This window comes from Acipenser ruthenus, chromosome 18, assembly GCF_902713425.1.
Source record: "Acipenser ruthenus chromosome 18, fAciRut3.2 maternal haplotype, whole genome shotgun sequence".
In the NCBI taxonomy this organism is placed as follows: Eukaryota; Metazoa; Chordata; class Actinopteri; order Acipenseriformes; family Acipenseridae; genus Acipenser; species Acipenser ruthenus.
The window spans coordinates 33,188,330-33,207,822 of NC_081206.1; the positions used below are offsets into that span (position 1 = coordinate 33,188,330).

Below are 19,493 nucleotides of genomic sequence, written 5' to 3' on the forward strand. Positions count from 1 at the left end.
ATTGTTTTTGAGGTAGGACAGGCTTCCTGTGTTTTAAATGAATGGCACAGGATTCAGCCCCGCTTTTCAGAGAGAAGTGCAGCGCTGTTTGCTCATGGAATGGATCAGCGGAGATCCTCTCCACACCAGCGTGTTTACTCGTCGGTATGTTAGGCAGTTACATTAAACCATCCATTTTCTTATTGCAGATGTTCTGTTTGTAAAATTCACATTATGAATACACCACGGTAACTTCTTGCAGCTATTTCATAAGTCATTCAGTGGCTCATGGTAATTGTTTGAGCAAGACATTCTTCTCACAATACAATGGTGTAGTAGGAACCTGTTTATTTGATTGGTTTGTGTTAGCTATGCAAACTTCAGTTCCTGCAGTGAAGACTGCTTGTGGTTTAAAATGTGAACACATTGGAAGTGATTGACCAGTTAATAAAAACAAGCAAACAAAACCAAGTGTGAGAAGCAGTCCGTCACCAAAATACCTTTATTATTATTAGTAGTATTATCTAGAAGTTTAGCCATGTTTCAAACCTCTGCAGTGTGTTCTTGCGTTTATAAAATGGTATGGTGACACGTGTCTACACTGGTTGAAACGATTGTGAGGCAATGAGACTGATCCCTCTGTTCTTGCTATTTTATAAATAAACTTACACCAAATGAAGTATTGAACACGAACCCCAATTTTGATTGTGTATGGTCTCAGACACGTTTACCATTCTGGTGAAGCATTAACTTCTGGTTCCAATGTGCACACTTACTGATAGAAAGGAAACTGGGTGCGGATACAATTGATGCTCACATGTGGTGTCTCAGTTTTTATCATCTTTTGGTTTCCTGGTTTGTTGGTTGATGTAGTACCGCATGTCTACAGTAGATGGCGCATGCGCAACACTGAGGGGGGCGATGCTGTGTACCGAGAGATTATTGAGTTTTGTTAACCACATGAAAACAACAAACAACTCTCACACCTTGACCATGCATGGCTCAATTCTCTCTCAGTTCTCTCAATTCTCTCTCAATTCTCTCTCAGTTCTCTTGTAGTAGAAAAGCATTGTGTTTTTCCTGAAGACTATGAGCTCCCTGGTAGCGTATGAGGACTCTGATTCAGAGGAGGACAGGTCTGGACAGGCCAGCCCAGCTCGCCAGGCAGCTGCTACCTCTGGTGTTGAACTCCAGCTCGCTTCTGGGCTCCCTGCTGGTGGAGATGCAGGGTCTGTCAGAGGAAAGCCTAGCAGTGCATCTGGCAGCAGCTCTACCCTTCACCTAGCTCCTGATCTCCAGTATAGATGGAGGGAGGGAGAACGCAGGGGTAGCAGAGAAACTCTGACGCTGAACCCTCCTAAGAGATTCCCTACAGACCCATGGACCAGACAAGCGTCTTCATATGCCTATCCTGAAAGCAGCAGAGAAACGGAGCAAGGCCACGCAGTGAAGGGTGAAAACACTTCTCTAAACACACAGAAGAGGCCCGCGCAGCAGCCACAGATTGTCCCAGGACGGGTTAAGCCTTACGTACCCAAAAGGATGAGGCTGAGGCAGCTTGATATATGTGATGCAGAGCATGCATCAGACTCAGAGCTTCAACCAGACAGCCAGCACAATTCCGGACTGCTAAGCCAGGTTTCTCAAAGTGTCAAACCTTATTTAGACTCAAAGTACAGCTGTACAGAAATCCCCCAGCGGCTCCTGTTCAAGTTGCTGGAACACCAGGGCCCGGTAAATCAGATCCAGTGGTGTCCAGTGCCACAGTCCAGCCACCTGCTGCTCTCTGCTTCCATGGACAGAACTGTAAAGGTAATGTACCAGGAGTTCATGGGGGGTGGACAGTACTGGCTGGGTATGTGGGGGAAACAAACAGTAAAGATCAGTTACATCGTGCAGGTTTATATGATGGGTGCTTCTCTCGGCATCTGCCAGCACCAACCATACCACGGGCAATAAATAAAAAAACAACCACAATTAGCTAGCTGTGGGGTTGAGGCAGTACCTGGATACCCCTCCCAAATAGGAAGAATTGTGTAATTGCATATTTGGCCAAGTTTAAATCGAATATCTCTTGATAGTTTAGTGAAGGACAGTGCAGCTGATAATATATAAAGGTGTAATATTACGCAGGTGTGCTTGGTATTTCCCACTAACTCAGCATTAGTACTCTGCATTGCCACACGAGGGCAGTATTTGACTGCTTCAGAAATTAGCCTTAACTCTGATTTGGCTTTCAAAAACATTTACACACACACACACACACACACTAATCTGATTCCTTTTTATCCAAGCAATACCAAAAAAAAACAACTATGTTTGTTGTGTGAACTAAATTAAATGGGTTGGATCCCCCGCCCCCCCTTATCCACAGGTACTTGCACCCAGCCCTGCTGAAAATGACACCAGTGTTTCATAACACTGAAGCTGTGAGAACCACTGAGATTAATGACACATGGAAATATTCATGATCAGACTCCTTATTAACATAAGAAGTATGAAGTATGAAGTATGGCTGCGTTCAGAGCATGCCTTTAACAGGAAGAGTGGAACCGATGGCGGAGGTAGCCGTGTTTTATTAGGATCCTTTACGACAGTAGCTGTGGTGTCAATGAGAAGCACATTTTCACTTGGTGGATTGAAATTGAAATGATAACATTAATAATGTAGGAGCCTGGCAGCGCGCTGGTCTGCTGCCACAGATGTTTAGCAGAAGCCTTGGCATTTCAGAGCATCCCAAAGCAGCCGCTAGTAAAATGTCAACTCCTAAAGGCCGTGGCTGCTTCCACAGCAGCAAGCCAGCCACTTGCTTTTCTTCTGCAGACTGGAACATTTGGAGCGTTGCTGTGGTTTATTTGCAAATTCATTAAATCATGCTGATTCTTTTATTTCTCTATTTTTCTAACCCTAACCCTTCCGATTCATCGCGTTTCCTAATGAAGGGTCTGTTTGGCGCGCTCTTATGCAGTACTAATCATACAAGGAAATGCAATTTCCTTTCTGTTTTTTCTGTTTTGTGTTCGTAAGGCAGAGTAGCTCGTCATCTGGGTTCTGGATGCATTTGTCAGAAACAATGATGTAAGAAAGCAATCATCTCACATCCTGTGTGACAGTTTAATGGGATTAAAAATGACCTTTAATTCTTCTCAGTTCAGGTACAGAGCTGCGATTTGCCTTCATGTGCTTCTAACAGTGCGGCTGTGCCTGGGAGCTAAAAGGACAGTTATATTTAGCACAAGTAAATGTGCTTTAAATGTGTTTTCACTGGTCCCCTAAAGCACTGCACTGTAAATGTGCAGTTATTACACGTAGATTAGCAATTAAGGAGAAGCATTTGATGCTAATAAAACCATTAAGAGTAGAGGTGAACTTCTCTCGTGGGGTTGGAACACATTACAATTGTAGAGCAGAAACTACATTGACACTGTGTGTGTGTTTACATATGATCTAAACTGGATTCAAAATGCAATTACTGTCCTGTGGTTTTCAAAATACACATGTTTTCATTGTGTGTGTGTTTTGTTTGTGTTTTGCTTTGAAACATCTCTGATTCCAGACTCTCTTATATTAGACTTGGGAGGGTCCCAGAAGCAGTACAGATTTCATTGTCCCATTCCATGCATTGCCCTGATCTGTTGGGAACTCGTATTAAAGGGATCCTTTTTTTTCGATGTCATTGCTGGAATATTTAGTAAGCATGGCAAATGATCTCGCAGAGCATATCTTATATCCAGTGTTTGTGATAGAGGGCATCCCTAACATTCGCTGGATAGCAGATATAACATTGTCAGTCTCTTTTGCATTGGGAGCCCTGTCTAAATGAACGTTTCTGTCATGTACTGCTTTTCAAAGTGAAAAATTCATTTGAAATGAAGTTCTGCTGCACAGTGATGAGAGGAGCAGTGCAAATGGTACTGAATCCAATCCAGAGCAATTATTGAAAAAGCTGAAGGCCCTTCAGAAGCAGCAGAGACTAACAGCCCTCCATGTTTTTAATCCTGTGATTCCCCTGAGCACTAAAGTTACAGCCTTCAGGAATAAGATACTGGGCTATGAAGCACTTGCAGATTTGTGTTTGTATTTTGTACTGCAAAGGGAACAGGAGGTAAGTCCTTCTTCTTTTGGTTGTGTTTTCGTAATCTGCTTCATCTGAGAAAGCTAAGCTGGAGTGTGTTTGCTTTTGTGTTCTTCATGTCAGGGTGCTGTAAAGGAAGAATCTTATCGCATCACACTCTCCTGTAGAAAACAAATCAACTAACTGATTCTTAGAGAGACAGGATTGAGGCCAAGATGGCATCCGCATGGTGATAAACCCAAAGGAGTATTTTCATGGCTGTCAAGGCTGGCTGCTCTCTCACATCAAGGCTGGCCTCTGCACCAGCACAGCTAGAGGGCTGGTCCTGTGTTCAATAATTCAGGGACTGGGGACCGTATCAGGGGAAAATCTCCTCTTTTTATACTTTTGAATTGCATTAGGATAAGGTGAGACGTATTTTATTTTATTTATTTTTTTATTATTATCCAGTATAGTGCTATTACTGCTGCTGAACAAATATATCTCACCCAAACAGGACCAGTAGTACGAAGATTTGATATTTATAAAAAAGATTTGACTTCTGCAAAATGGCTTTTACAAAAAAAAAATTAAAAAAAATAAAAAGATGGGTAAATGAAATAAAATAAATAAAGGTCAAGTACAGCAGCATAACTGAGGCTAAATTCACGCCCTGCCCCCACTTCGTTTATAAAGTAAACGTGGCATCAGGTATTCCCTCTACAGACTGCCTGCTTATTCCAGCAGTAACAGGTACCGGGATGTATTGTTTTAAACTGATCCGCTGAGCGTGCCTGGGTCCTGATCTCTGGAAGTGTCCATTACATGCTGCTTCATTAAGCAGACACTCCCCAGTGAATGTTTGTGCCATTAACCTTTCACTGGAGGGCATCTACAGCTTCCTTTCTGTGCTGGATGTCAGTGCCTTCGATATGTAATGAATCCACTAACTGTATTAAGAGGTTACCGAGTCCAGTGCCATTTACATGTTGTAATTAACTAACAGCTATGCTTTGTTCCATGTTTGTCAATTGTCTGTAATTCGCAGGTGTAAGTTTAATTACGTCTGCATTCAGTATTCCTATTCACATGAGCCTTTTGAAAAGGGAACAGGTGCTCCCTGTCATTTATTCTGGACAATGCTGCATGTGGGCGAAAGAATGGTTCATGGTTACATCCTGAATTAGACACGTGTCAGAGAAAGAAGGGGCCTGTTTTGTCTGGTACCCCTCAGAAGGTTTCAAAACCTCTCCACCTTGGAGTACCAGAGGACACTTGAAGAATTACTAAGACAATAAAGTTACTGCAGGAGCAATCGCTGGCCTATTGGCAATTGTACAGCAACAGTATGTAAGTATGACCCATTCTGACAGGGTCACGTTCACATGTGCTGTGAAACAGGCATCGATCATATGGGGGTGGAATCTCTTACGCCAGGTCTAAAACAAGTGGCCTGTAATTCCCTTGTCAGTATGCAGGGGTCTGCAGAACAGCCTCTATTGCACGTGCTCTTTTTGTAGCAGAGTCAGGAAAGGTTCAGGCAATGGGATGCTGATTGCACAGCAGTGACTTTCTCCTTTGTGTGCAGTAGCTGATAACACTGTGGCATGATGGGATACTTACTGGGACTTGCCTCATGCATTAGGTGTTTAAAAAAAAAAAAGTGAATATGGCAGCCTTAATTTATTTTTTCATCACTGAGACTGCAGACAAAGCAAATAACTGCAGAACTAGATATTAAAAATGTGATTTTTTTTACATCAGTAATATGCGGTAGTGCTATGCTTTGACCCCTGTAATGCAGGGATGTAAAGAGGAGTGTTAAATCATGTAATGCAGTCCATGGTTCTAGCCCTATCTTACAGTACTGGAAGGTGTCTCAGTGCGTGGGTTTAGCAGTTGTTCAGTTCCAATGACATGCTGCTCTTCACTAACATGCTGTGCCAGTCAGTTCCAGAGCAACCCGTGCTGTGCCCCACGCTGGAGATCATTCCCTTTGTCAGCAGTGATGGACCCCTGTCCCGCGCACACAGCACACAGCAAGCACCACACAGGCACTCTTTACTTACACTTACAACTGCTGACTGCTGGAAAGCCCAGGGAGCTTAGTGATTAAAAAAAAAATAGTAATAAGCAGATCTGCGCTGCACACTGCTAATGGGTTTCCCACATTAAAAAGATGGCTTTGATCCTACGTGCTTGTGACACCCCATTCACTTCATCCGCTCACACAACCTTCTAATGGAACCCCTGAATCATAGCCATGAGTCTTCACCCCCGAGCCAGAATCTCACCCAGCAGACAGCCATGATTAACTTCATCCTAAAGCATGTTTTACCCTGCTGTTCATTGAGACTTGCTCCCGAGTTAGCACGCTTAGTTCGTTCTTTCTGCCTTCCTGATGGCTTTTAAAAAAGAAATCCATTCCACTCCATGCTCTCTCTCAGTGCTGCCAGTAGTTAATATTGCCTGCTGCGTGGGATTTGCTTGTCTCATATCCTGGAAGTAAAATTGGTGGATTGGTACAGCTCTGGGTAATAATGTCTTCCTTCACTGAACACTCAGGACAGAGAGATGCAGCTCTCGCTCTTGGTGGCATTTGAATTAAATACTTTATATGCATGACGATGACACAATAAATAAATAATAAGCCCATTACAAGTGGGTGACAGCTTCATATTAAAATGCACATTCATTACTGCGGGGGAATCTCAAACGCAGGGACATTAAAGAAAAAGAAAACGTTTGCAAATCGGAACAACTGCATTGAGATAAACATAAAATAGGCAGTCTTAGGATCTAAATAGCTCATTTATTATCAGCGTCATAGCTTCATACAGAATGGCCCGCACAGAATGACACACCACTTGGGGGGCGGGGGCGGGGGCGGGGGCGGGGGCGGGGGGGGGGTGCAGCTGTAATCTGTCCCCCCTGGAACTCTGATTTTGATCAGGGATTTTCCATTCACCAAGTCAGAGTTGTCCAGAGTTGCAGAGGGAGCTGATATTACAGCTACACACCCCTAGTGGCCACTTACAAAACCCTGTAGAAATCCAGCTCACAAAAAATCGTTTTGTGGTGAAAGATAAATAACCCTGTGCCTCTGTTTCCACACAAGAGAAGGAGACCTGGTTGTGACATGACAGGTTTTAAGTTGGGTCCTATTCTTACTGGCAGTAGCAGTTTTTTTTTTTTTTTTTTAATGCTTTAAAGCCCTGAACTCAAAGCGTTCTGTTTGTCCAGGTGCCACAGTGCAGGGTTCTCTTCATTACGAGAGGTCTGGGATGGAAGTGTCTTCAAAGCGTTCTGTTTATCCAGATGCCACAGTGCAGGGTTCTCTTCATTACGAGAGGTCTGGGATGGAAGTGTCTTCAAAGCGTTCTGTTTGTCCAGGTGCCACAGTGCAGGGTTCTCTTCATTACGAGAGGTCTGGGATGGAAGTGTCTTCAAAGCGTTCTGTTTATCCAGGTGCCACAGTGCAGGGTTCTCTTCATTACGAGAGGTCTGGGATGGAAGTGTCTTCAAAGCGTTCTGTTTATCCAGGTGCCACAGTGCAGGGTTCTCTTCATTACGAGAGGTCTGGGATGGAAGTGTCTTCAAAGTGTTCCGTTTATCCAGGTGTCACAGTGCAGGGTTCTCTTCATTACGAGAGGTCTGGGATGGAAGTGTCTTCAAAGCGTTCTGTTTGTCCAGGTGCCACAGTGCAGGGTTCTCTTCATTACGAGAGGTCTGGGATGGAAGTGTCTTCAAAGCGTTCTGTTTATCCAGGTGTCACAGTGCAGGGTTCTCTTCATTACGAGAGGTCTGGGATGGAAGTGTCTTCAAAGTGTTCCGTTTATCCAGGTGCCACAGTGCAGGGTTCTCTTCATTACGAGAGGTCTGGGATGGAAGTGTCTTCAAAGCGTTCTGTTTATCCAGGTGCCACAGTGCAGGGTTCTCTTCATTACGAGAGGTCTGGGATGGAAGTGTCTTCAAAGCGTTCTGTTTATCCAGGTGCCACAGTGTAGGGTTCTCTTCATTACGAGAGGTCTGGGATGGAAGTGTCTTCAAAGCGTTCTGTTTATCCAGGTGCCACAGTGCAGGGTTCTCTTCATTACGAGAGGTCTGGGATGGAAGTGTCTTCAAAGCGTTCTGTTTGTCCAGGTGCCACAGTGCAGGGTTCTCTTCATTACGAGAGGTCTGGGATGGAAGTGTCTTCAAAGCGTTCTGTTTATCCAGGTGTCACAGTGCAGGGTTCTCTTCATTACGAGAGGTCTGGGATGGAAGTGTCTTCAAAGCGTTCTGTTTGTCCAGGTGCCACAGTGCAGGGTTCTCTTCATTACGAGAGGTCTGGGATGGAAGTGTCTTCCTGTGGAGCAGTGTTCCCTCTTGGTGTTTGCTCATTTACTGACAGGTCCCTCAGGGGCTGAACACGATTTACTGGTGATTGGTGTCTAACAGAGCAGGTGATCAGCAGTGTTTTCTTTGAAATGGGTTTTTTTAGACACACATTTGGCTTCCTATATCTTTGGAGAAGCCGTAATATCCTTTGGGCAATATGAAATCACACGCTGTATTTTGCAATGCAGTATTCAGTATTGGGACAGATGAATAAATACTGACCCCAAAATGTTCTTGTAATGCAGAACCAGCCCATTCTACCCCACTGAGACCCCTCACTCACTAAATATCCTGATACCCTGAACAGCAGCCTTGAAGTAAATGGAAAATATTTGAATGAGCGTATAGACCCACAAGTGCAAAGGTACCCCAAACATAACTCACTTACTACCGATACAGAAAAGACTGGGGGGGAACTACAGTTTTACAAAAAACGTTTGTGCAGTGGTGCTTATCGAGACTGGCATGCCGTTCAGGGTGCAGATAATTCTAGTTCTCTTGAGCTAATATATACTGTAATGTTGAATCACTTCTTGCTGCTGTGTTTAAAGGCGTCGTGAAGAGAATTGCTGTAGACATACTCGAGTGACACACTGTACTTGTTTCATGCTCTGTCGTTCATGAGATCCCTTGAGTTTTAAAACACTCTTGTCGAGGCAGTAGACCCCTCATAACCAAGGGGGATCTACAAGGGTGGAGTTAGGGGAGTGAAGCAATCAGATTTAATAGACGGGGACGTTACCGGTCTGTTTTCAGTGTGAGTCGGTGTAATGGGAATACAAGTGGACTTGCGTGACTCGACTGCTTTTTAATTATGTTTTTCTGAAACAAGCTTTCCCTACAGTACATCGAAGTGTGTTCGATTTTCAATTTGTGTGCTTCTTATCGATCTCTTGGCTGTGAACTGGCTTTTCAGAGAGAGAAGTACAAGCATTTACGAGCCGCTGTCCCTATCAATAGATGCCTGTGCATATTATTTGATATTGATCTGCTGCGCAGGCAGTTTGAATCGTGTTGCACTGCACCTCTGCTCTGTCCTTCAATTAGAGAATCAGGAGAGACAGCAGTAGGCAGTAACTCTTTCATTTTGTCCAGGTTTTGATTGTGGTGGCTCGTGCGTGCCTGCAGGGTGCAGCGAGTGGCTGGGAACCGATCGCTCGCTACTGTACGACCCCATTAGAGAAGGCCAGGAATTGGGTTCCTTTGAAGGCAGAACGAAAGAGGCTGACACGCTGTCCGGTAATGTTGAATTCATCACAGGGAAAAGGGAGCTGGTATGTTTTTACAATGTCATGAATCACTTTCAGTGCACATAGTGCACTTTGTCTTCGTTAGCACTGTCAGTCCTGTAACCTGTCCCCCTATTCTCAGCCTCTATCGACCGCACTAACAGCCAGTAAATCAGCACAGTCACTGGCTCAGTGTGTTCTACAAAGCAGCTTCCACTCATGGCTTTTCAAGATTTCATTTTTCTCCCACAGCTTTGCTTTTTAGTTGCTCTGTCCTCAGGCAGTGCATACCAGCTTGTATTCAGCACCCTGATCTTTTTATTATGATGAGGATCCTCTGCAGCATAGTGGCGTTTCTCCAGTTTCCCCATTTCCCCGTCTACCGGGGATTTCTGATGGTTGTATCGTGTTGATATTAGTGACCGCTGCTGTATGCTTTCTTTATAGTAAACATAAGCAGGGGTCAGTTTGCCGTTGCTAAGTGTGACTGGCGAGGGATCACTGTCACACTGACCACTGTGTTGGCATTAATTAACTGCACACCCTTGTTAGAGATACCATTAAGGGTACTAGGAGCATCATTAAAACATAGTCCCTGTGTCAGTGCTGAAAGAGTTAAGGTCACATGTCCTCACCTCCTGGACTGTTTCCATAGCGACTCGTGACATGGGATTGCCCAGCTGTGTGAGATGTTCATTAGGACAATTGCAGGTATGTGGGACTTTTGATAGTGTGCAGAATTCTCCTCGGCACATTGAGATTCTGTACATGCAGCACCAGTCTGGCAATCATGGGGTATGTCATTGGAATGAGACACACAGTATTGAGAGGGGGTCTGCGGCTACTGTAGAAGTCACTCTAGCAGAACCACAGTGAATGGTCCATCGTACAGTAATGTGCGAGCTGTTAGACAGAGGCAGCCTTAGAAATGTGTCCAAAACAGCACAGTAACATCCATCTCAACCACTGGCATTCAAAAACCCAGAGAAATGACCATATTCCAGCAGCAACATGCTTTATTAAACTACAATTTAAAAACAAATATATATATATATATATATATATATATATATATATATGGTATAAACTAGACCTATATCAACAGGGGATTTGAATTTATTTTAAAGCCCTCCTCCCTTATAAAAGTCTAATAAGGACAGTGAAAAGCATGGTAAAGCACAGGGAGGTATGGTAAGAATATACTTTTTTTTTTTTTTTTAAACATGTTGAACCAAGGTAAAATATGGTGAATGCACAGTACAACCACTGGAAAAGAAAAGAGAAAAGTGCACAATGACTGTGCAGATGTTCAGTGCAAACCCGTTATTCTTGTGTAAGGGCTGCCTGCTTCACTGCGGGTCTCGTTGTGCCTCTCCGCAGGTCTGGGACGCGGTGGACTCGGGCCGCTGTTGGAAGACCTATTCATCTCACAGCGGGGCGGTCCGGGATGCCTGCTGGTCCTCCTGCGGGAGGAACATTCTCAGCGGCTCCTTCGACACCACAGCTCATCTGACCGATGTGGAGACAGGTCAGTACATACTGGAGTCTACTGACGGTTCAATGTTTTTGGGCACTAGCTTAGACAGTACAGCAATTAGCAGCCACAGCTACATTCCTGTGTTTGATTAGACTTTAGTTAGCATGCAAGACTTTTATTTGAGGGGGTTTTTTGTGTGTTTTTTTTGTATTCCAGATGAATGTAGTACACTCTGGCTTATATCATTGAATTGAAAGCTGCTGTACAGTGTTTATGGATTCAAATGTATCTTAGTTAAGAGTTTTTCTAACATTTTCTGGGAGCAGAATCCGCTGCAGGTTAAACATTCATAGGGTTTGATACCCAAGGCTCTTGCCTCTCCAGATCGCTGGTGGAATTGACTGCTCCACTGGCACGTTGCCTCACCGCTATGGCTTTTGTTGTCTGTCTTCCATTCACATCCGATCTGCAGCTGAGGCAGCAGAGAGAGCCTTCATATTCGTATAATTGTACTCGGGTGTTTTTCATATGGAGTAGGTTGCATACGTGAAGTGTGCATTTTATAAAAGATTACATCAGTGCATTACATCAGTCACCCACAGCATTTCTCCAGGTAACAGGAATTGATAGAATCTCTCTTACTGAAACATGCCAGAGAGCGTCTCGGGTACTGCTGCCTGGTTGCTCACTTGAACTTGCTCTTTCAGTGTGCAGCTCTGCCACGCAGGCTGTCAGGCAGCTTGTTTCTCAGGACTGCATTGTGGCCAGAACAATGGCAGCAATTATAACTCACCCACAGATGAAAGTGGGCACTGAATTGCATTTTCTCTGTATATTTTCCTCCTACACAGTTTTGAAGCCTTCGGTTTTCTCTATAATGGATTTATTTTTCTTGTTATCTTTAAATCCACTTACTGAGTTTGGTGCACTGCTAAGCTGACCGTGTTAAACAATGATAACATTGTGAATATTATAACAAGGCAGGACATGCTGTCAATCGCTGCACACTGGAACACACTGCCAGAAACAGAAACGCTAATGTGGCCACACCTCCCTGCACAGCAGAAATATTACCAGGATTCAGCACCCTGTGCACCTGAAGCTTGAACATGTTACTGCTGTCGATGCTGCAAACTAGTGCAAACCCCTATCTGATTGCACCACAGCAGTGCGCGAAAAAAATCAATAAAGAATACCCTGCTTGCACTGCTATCTGCGCAGCTAAAGTCTGACGTCATCTTATTTTAACCTTGCCCGTCACACTCCATATAGTTTTAGTGATGCAAGGAGCTTCCAGGTTTATTTTTTTCACTAGAATCAAACTGCCACCCTCTCATTTTGAATATATATTTTTTTGTGTCAGTGGTAGAGTTGTTGTGAGTTTATAATTTTTAATATTCACTTTGATTAGCAGACAAGCAGCCACTGTGGTGCGGAGAGGCAAGATGAACGAACCCCATTTCCCCTCCCTGTGTCAAATCAGGAGCAGGATGTATTGTATTATAAAACCAGAAGGATGAAGTGGAGAGATAGAGTACAGTACCACAGCATCGCTGAGGAAGGCACACTTTTTGTTCATGGCTGTGGTTATCCTTGTAGGTTACAGCCGTGTATTTGCCTGCTCAACCAGTGCCCTGGCATGATAGAAGTGGGGCACTGGGCTTTCATTTTGTAGTTTTCATTAGTTTTGTGTGAAGCGGCTTGGGGACCCCTCGGCACGCTAAGGCGCTATTTAACACAAACGTCATTGTATGCAGTTTTGTTTTTGGATCCTAGGCCTCGTACGTTGAATATCCCATGCTGCTGATGAAGTGTACGTTTGTGAAGGTTTGTCTGGAGTATATTTGAGTGTTCCTACTGTACTGTGCAGGATACTGCTCTTAGCTTCCAGTGATGAGGTCTTACAACATTTTAGTTTACAAGCACTTTTAAAATGCGATTCCTCAGTCCTCAAGGCACAGATATTGACATGTTCTGCGACACTGATCTAGTGAGACCTGGGCCAGCCGGCTCCATCGGGGAGATGTGTCGTCTCTTTATTTTATTTGAGGTCAAACCTCAGTCGCTGTCTGCAGCTTGAGTCCTGCAGTCGTCTTCTTTTAAAAAAGTTAATCCATTCAGTGAAAGGGCATTTCAGCGACGTGTTGTCATTTAATGTGTCAAGCTGTGGCACATTAGCTGGCACTTGTATCTCAGAAACACGACAGCTGTCACCTCTTAGACATGCCAGTCATTCGTCAGACTGCTGGACCCGTGCCGGTCGTAGGCACGTCAGCTCTGCTTTCATCTGAATAAATACAAAATGTAAAAAATGTATTTCACAACCTCATCGTTACACAGAGGACTGCCTTATTGGAAAACAGTATTCTCTCTCTCTCTCTCTCTCTCTCTCTCTCTCTCTCTCTCTCTCTCTCTCTCTCTCTCTCTCTCTCTCTCTCTCTCTCTCTCTCTCTCTCTCTCTCTCTCTCTCTCTCTCTCTCTCTCTCTCTCTCTCTCTCTCTCTCTCTCTCTCTGTCTCTCGCTCTCTCTCAACCCAGCTTCGAATCAGAACTCTAATTGATGTCCATGATAATAAATCCCTGATTCCTTTCCAAGCCGAGTGTGGAGCTCTGAGAAAGCCGGGACAGTGGCTGGTGCTGATTGCTGCTGGACCCGTGTGACTCTGGGTTTTGTCAGAGCTTGACAGTGGCTGGTGCTGATTGCTGCTGGACCCGTGTGACTCTGGGTTTTGTCAGAGCTTGACAGTGACTGGTGCTGATTGCTGCTGGACCCGTGTGACTCTGGGTTTTGTCAGAGCTTGACAGTGACTGGTGCTGATTGCTGCTGGACCCGTGTGACTCTGGGTTTTGTCAGAGCTTGACAGTGACTGGTGCTGATTGCTGCTGGACCCGTGTGACTCTGGGTTTTATCAGAGCTTGACAGTGACTGGTGCTGATTGCTGCTGGACCCGTGTGACTCTGGGTTTTGTCAGAGCTTGACAGTGACTGGTGCTGATTGCTGCTGGACCCGTGTGACTCTGGGTTTTGTCAGAGCTTGACAGTGACTGGTGCTGATTGCTGCTGGACCCGTGTGACTCTGGGTTTTGTCAGAGCAGTGCAGAAGCCCTCCAGGTATGCTGGCTGCTTAACATGATCACTCACAGTTGCCACCTGTCTGCACAGCAGGAAAGATAACCCGAGCTGCCTGGATGAGAAAGCAAAGTCCTTGTGCTCTGCTGGAAGCATGCTGCTGAGATGTCCTTTATAAATGAAATAATATTACTGGGCTCTGTAATACACAATTGTTACACTTGATTAAGGGGTAACACATATTCTTAGCTTTCTTTATCTTGCTGTTTCCACACGTACTGTACCGTACTGTTTTCAGAGTGATCTGTTCTGTTTTTTTCTAGACTTTATTGACACTTTGACTCCCTGTTATAAGTTAATTTCCTGTGTTGCAGAATATAGGACCCCACATCACCGCACAGTTTCCAGTGACTAGCATGCGCATGCATGCACAGGTAGGGCCCTATTACCGGTAACACAGGATATGAACGTATTGTGTTGTAGGAAAATAGGAAAAAACAAGCTTCAGTCAAAGTGTAAAAGTATGGAAAAGAAAAATCTCAACAATAAAATAATAAGATGTTGCTCCTGTGGGTTTGGATAGCACTTCAAATCTCCTTTTCACTTCTAGGCAGTGGTAATGGCACTGTAATTGTGTGATTATAGTGATAGCAAAAGCAATATAAGCTATTAGGAAATGTGATTACAGATAGACCTCTCTCATGAATATTTGAGAAAGAATGACAGGTTTACAGGGCTGGGTGAGTGGGAGTAAGCAGATCATTTCTGGGTTTTGTTTTTTGTTTCAAATCTGAAGCCCCAAAACATATGTGTTGCTGCTGCTGCTCTGACATTGACAGAACAGCTTGGGTCTTCAGGGTTAACATTAGAAACACTGGGAGAAATTGCGCATAGAATACTTTGATGTGGACGGGGCAGTTTACCTGTCATTTGCCCACAGGGAAAAACATTGGTGCGGTACAAGCAGTGTTTGTTTGTTTTTGTTTGTTTGTTTTGACGTGCTCACATTCATGGTACTGTGCTCTGGTTGCTGTCCTCAGAATGTGCAGTAGAAACTGCTAAATTATTCGAGCTCCATGTGCTAATTTGAATAATTTCATACATTATATATATCATTGTTTCCCCTTGATGAGTTATTGCTTGCTCCGAGGTGCAGATCTAAATGAGCGGTCTCCTCAGTGATTGGATTCCTCGTTATTATGTGCTTTAATGACAGCTACACTCAGGCTAGGGCTCCACAATAATAGGAACAAACAGGGCCGCCTGATAAAAGGGAAGCCAGGAGAGCAGGTCTTTGAGATACAATAAGGTTGCATCACAAAGGCAACGCTTTGTTTCTTAAATCCGGGACAGCACAAGCAGCAGAACTGAACAGCCTGGCTATTCACCTCCTGACATGTCATTTTCCACAGTACTGCGTTTGATAATTGTGTTCTTTTGATGTATGTTAGAAAGATTGGACAGAATGTCTCTCATCCCAAGCAATGCAGTGAAGTTGTGCAGTCTGCCTGCATGCTTAAGAAAAGCCTGAGAGCTGAGCCCTTTATTTGTCTCAGCACAGCGAGTGTGGATGCACTGGTCTGCATGGAAATCAAGTGCAAGTGTTACAGGACTGCTGACAGTATAACTGCATACAGGATATAGGATCAAACCATGTTATTCTTCATATTGCTATATATAGAGGAGTGGTTGCTACTCATGAAGTGTTTTATTTTTTATATATTTGGCCAGGAACATATTCTCTGTATCTATTCAGCATTTTTATTCCTCAGATGAATAGAGCAGAATGTCCCAGGGTAATCTTTTACAAACGTGAATATGGAAATAACATGCCATATAACGCAGGTCGAAACTCGATTACAGTATAATGCATGGTGTGAAACTGTGCCTTCAATACGGAAGCCTGTGCACTAAATCAAATTACGCTGCAGTTTATTTTTATAACTGGGAGAGCGGGCAGCGTGCTGCTCGATACATATTGGATCTGACAGGCTGGGACTCAGGCTTGACAGAAAGCCAGTCCTCTCATCAGATGGTCATTATCTGATTCTCTCTAATTCCTTTCTTTTCTTCTTTCCTGCAGGCCAGCGGTTGGCTGAGCTGAGGAACGAGTTCAGGGTGTGCTGCCTGGCGCTGCAGCCCAGGGATCCTCACGTCTTCCTGTGTGGAGGCTTCAGCTCCGAGGTTAAAGCCTGGGACTGCAGGAGCTGCCAGGTTAACATCCTGCCTGTTCAACGTCTGAAGCAATGAACGCTGTGTCTGTTGTGTGTGCTGACGCAGTACTCGAACCCTTCCACGGGTTCACAGCAGCGTGCAGAGCTGAATATTCTCAAAGAGGATGCATGCATTAGGTCCATAGGTCTAGCAATGGTATTGATATATTGGTATGGTTTAATGCATGCATTAGGTGCCTAGGTCTAGCAATGGTATTCATATGTTGGATTTCTTTAAATATGGGGATCTATACAGTTCATATAATCAGAGGCAGATCATTCAGATATGGGCTGTCCCTGGTATTCGAGATACCTTGATAGACAGACACAGGCACTGTTAGAGATTCTGCTTTTTCTTAAGGTCATCTGATTTTAAGTGTCATTCTGGCTTGCAGGTAATCATAAAATGTAAAACTTCAATCGATTTTGAGATGTCTTCTTCGGATGGTAAAGCAGCAGCAATATGACCTGTATAAAATGTGTTTTCAAAAGGACGAAAGTACGAGGTCAAAAGCGTTATAAAAACAGCCTTCTGTGATAACAAGCAATCTAAATGGTAAAATCCTTTACATTTCTCTCATTTCATAAGTAAGCAACAGGGGACCCCAGACTTTAAAAAAGTATGTGTGTATATATATATATATATATATATATATATATATATATTTAATTTATATTTTATTGTGTTTGTGACTCATTCCTGGAATTTGAACAGAAAGTAAATATGTTATCTAACAAACAATCAAAACTCAACGCAGTGCGTTTCAGTTCCTCCAGATACCTTCTGATGTCGCTGACAACCTGCCAGACTCCGGATTGATATTTAATTCATTTTCGTGCACGATCCTGGCGACTGTACTGCAGCTGAATCTCCCTGTACCAGACACACATCTGGCTCAGGCAGGGCTGGCATTTACTCTTCTGGTTCATATTAAGGAGGCAGTGTGGTCCAGTGGTTAAAGTCCAGGGCTTGTAACCAGAAGGTCAATGGTTCAAATCCCTCCTCTGTCACTGACGGACACACTGTGTGACCCTGAGCAAGTCACTTAACCTCCTTGTGCTCCGTCCTGCGGATGAGATGTTAAATCAGTGTTCTATTGTAAGTGACTCTGCATGTAATGTGCAGTTCACAGCCTACCTCTGTGAAGCGCTTTGTAATGGTGGCCCTCGATGAAAGGCGCTATATAAAAATAAAGATGGATTATCAGTACACTGCGCTGCAGAACACTGGCAGAGCGGACTTTCAGTCGAAGTGCCTTCCCTGTCCTCACAGGTGATCCGCTCGTACAAGGCTGGGATACAACAAACCCTGGACATTGTGTTCCTTCCAGAGGGCAAGGAGTTCATCACCAGCACAGACTCCGTGAGCAGAGACTCAGCTGACCGGACCCTCATCGCATGGGATTTCCAAACCACTGCAAAGGTCTCCAATCAGATTTATCAGGTGGGTTTACCAGTACGAGCAGGAAAACCATCAGTCACTGTCATGCTGTTCTGTGCAGTACAGGAACTGATTATTGTAAAAACTAAAGACCGTTTTCAAATGTTAGCAATTGAAAGTGGATATTCTTAATCAGATTGTATCCACCTGTACTATTTATTTGGTTTGTTTGATTTTTAGGAGCGCTATACTTGCCCAAGCCTGGCCCTTCACCCTAAAGAGTCCGTGTTTGTTGCGCAGACTAATGGCAACTACATGGCTCTGTTTTCAGCACAGCGTCCGTACAGAATCAACAAGAAGAAGCGCTACGAAGGACATAAGGTAGGGCTTGAAAAAAAATACAAGAAATGCATGCAATCTGATCTGCATCTATGGGCTTGAACCCTGAATGCTGCTGTGAAATAAAATATAGGAAATACATACACTCTGATGTGCATCAATGGGCTTGAACCCTGAATGCTACTGTGAAATAAAATACAGGAAATAAATACACTCTGATCTGCATCTATGGTTCTATGATTATAAAGTTTTTAAGGGTCGGGGGACGGGACGGGACGGGACGGGACGGCTGTGAATCCAGCTACTCAAAACTTTCAAGCACTTCTGTCACTTCTTACCTTGTTAATATCTTGCTGTGTATGCGTGCGTGCGTGCGTGCGTGTGTGTGTGTGTGTGTCTGTCTGTGTATGTGTTTGCTGTCTGCTCTGTAGTAATGGGACCCCCTGTGTATGTGTTTGCTGTCTGCTCTGTAGTAATGGGACCCCCTGTGTATGTGTTTGCTGTCTGGTCTGTAGTAATGGGACCCCCTGTGTATGCTGCAGGTCGAGGGGTACGCAGTTGGCTGTGAGTTCTCTCCGGACGGATCTCTCCTGGCCACAGGCAGTTCGAACGGTGTGGTTCATTTCTATAACTATCTGACCTCCAGGGTTGTCAGGACTCTGCCTGCCCACCAACAAGCCTGCGTTTGTGTGACCTTTCACCCCGTCCTGCCAGCCATCACTGCAACATGTGACTGGAGCGGAGAAATCAATACCTGGCACTGATAGGAGATAGGAGCCACTGGAGCACCGCTCAGAGCTCCCATATGCACTGGAACATCACGTGCTATTAATGCAAACAACGAACGCTGCTGCTTCTGTGTGTCCATGGAACAAGTTACTGTGCTTTTCTATTTTAATATAAAAAAAAAAAAAAAACAGCAGCATCATTGTACTTACATCCTGTTTATTTAATGTGTATCTGTTATACATCAGAAGTTCTGATTCAACCAGGATAAAACAATGGATTATTTGAGGATTTTAATATTCATATTAGCTGGTAACTGTATATCTATCTGTCTATATTTTTCTACTGTATGTGTTTAGTTTTTCCCAGCATTTTAAATAGAACGACACACAATGGAAATTCAATGCAGCTCATACTGTACCTTTCTTTGTTTTGTGTTTTTGTTCCCCTCATCATTTTACTTTCATGCAAATACCTGTTTTTCTGTTTGATGTCTGAGACAGCCTGCCAGATACAAGGCTGCCGTCTTTCATCTAATTCCCTGCAATGCTGTGCTGGGATCTGAAACGTTCAGGTGGCAGGATTTCATTTCCAGCAGACCCCTTGTCTGAGACACATCCGACACCCAGGTGGGGTCAGTTAGACCT

General features: G+C 44.1%; 1 protein-coding gene across 3 annotated transcripts; it reads left to right on the forward strand.

Moving 5' to 3' along the window:
- On the forward strand, positions 1-19,250 carry LOC117422447 (WD repeat-containing protein 25). 3 transcript variants are annotated; one of them, XM_058992092.1, is made up of 8 exons: positions 13-144; positions 1,028-1,791; positions 9,509-9,652; positions 11,023-11,170; positions 16,271-16,401; positions 17,674-17,844; positions 18,022-18,162; positions 18,663-19,250. In XM_058992092.1, exons 2-8 carry the CDS (start codon positions 1,069-1,071, stop codon positions 18,882-18,884), a joined length of 1,680 nt encoding a protein of 559 aa, XP_058848075.1. In that variant the 5' UTR covers positions 13-144; positions 1,028-1,068; the 3' UTR covers positions 18,885-19,250. The 3 variants fall into 3 exon arrangements, with proteins under 3 accessions (XP_058848077.1, XP_058848075.1, XP_058848076.1); XM_058992093.1 differs by lacking the exon at positions 9,509-9,652 and having other exon boundaries at positions 14-144; XM_058992094.1 differs by lacking the exons at positions 1,028-1,791; positions 9,509-9,652 and having other exon boundaries at positions 1-144.
- The last annotated feature ends 243 nt before the right edge of the window (positions 19,251-19,493 follow it).

Excerpts from the sequence above, each read along its gene's own strand:
- LOC117422447 (XM_058992092.1), top strand. The coding sequence starts at position 1,069 with ATGAGCTCCCTGGTAGCGTATGAGGACTCTGATTCAGAGGAGGACAGG. Across the intron at positions 16,402-17,673 it reads GGGACTGCAGGAGCTGCCAG|GTGATCCGCTCGTACAAGGC; the intron begins GTTAACATCCTG and ends CTGTCCTCACAG. Across the intron at positions 18,163-18,662 it reads AGCGCTACGAAGGACATAAG|GTCGAGGGGTACGCAGTTGG; the intron begins GTAGGGCTTGAA and ends TGTATGCTGCAG.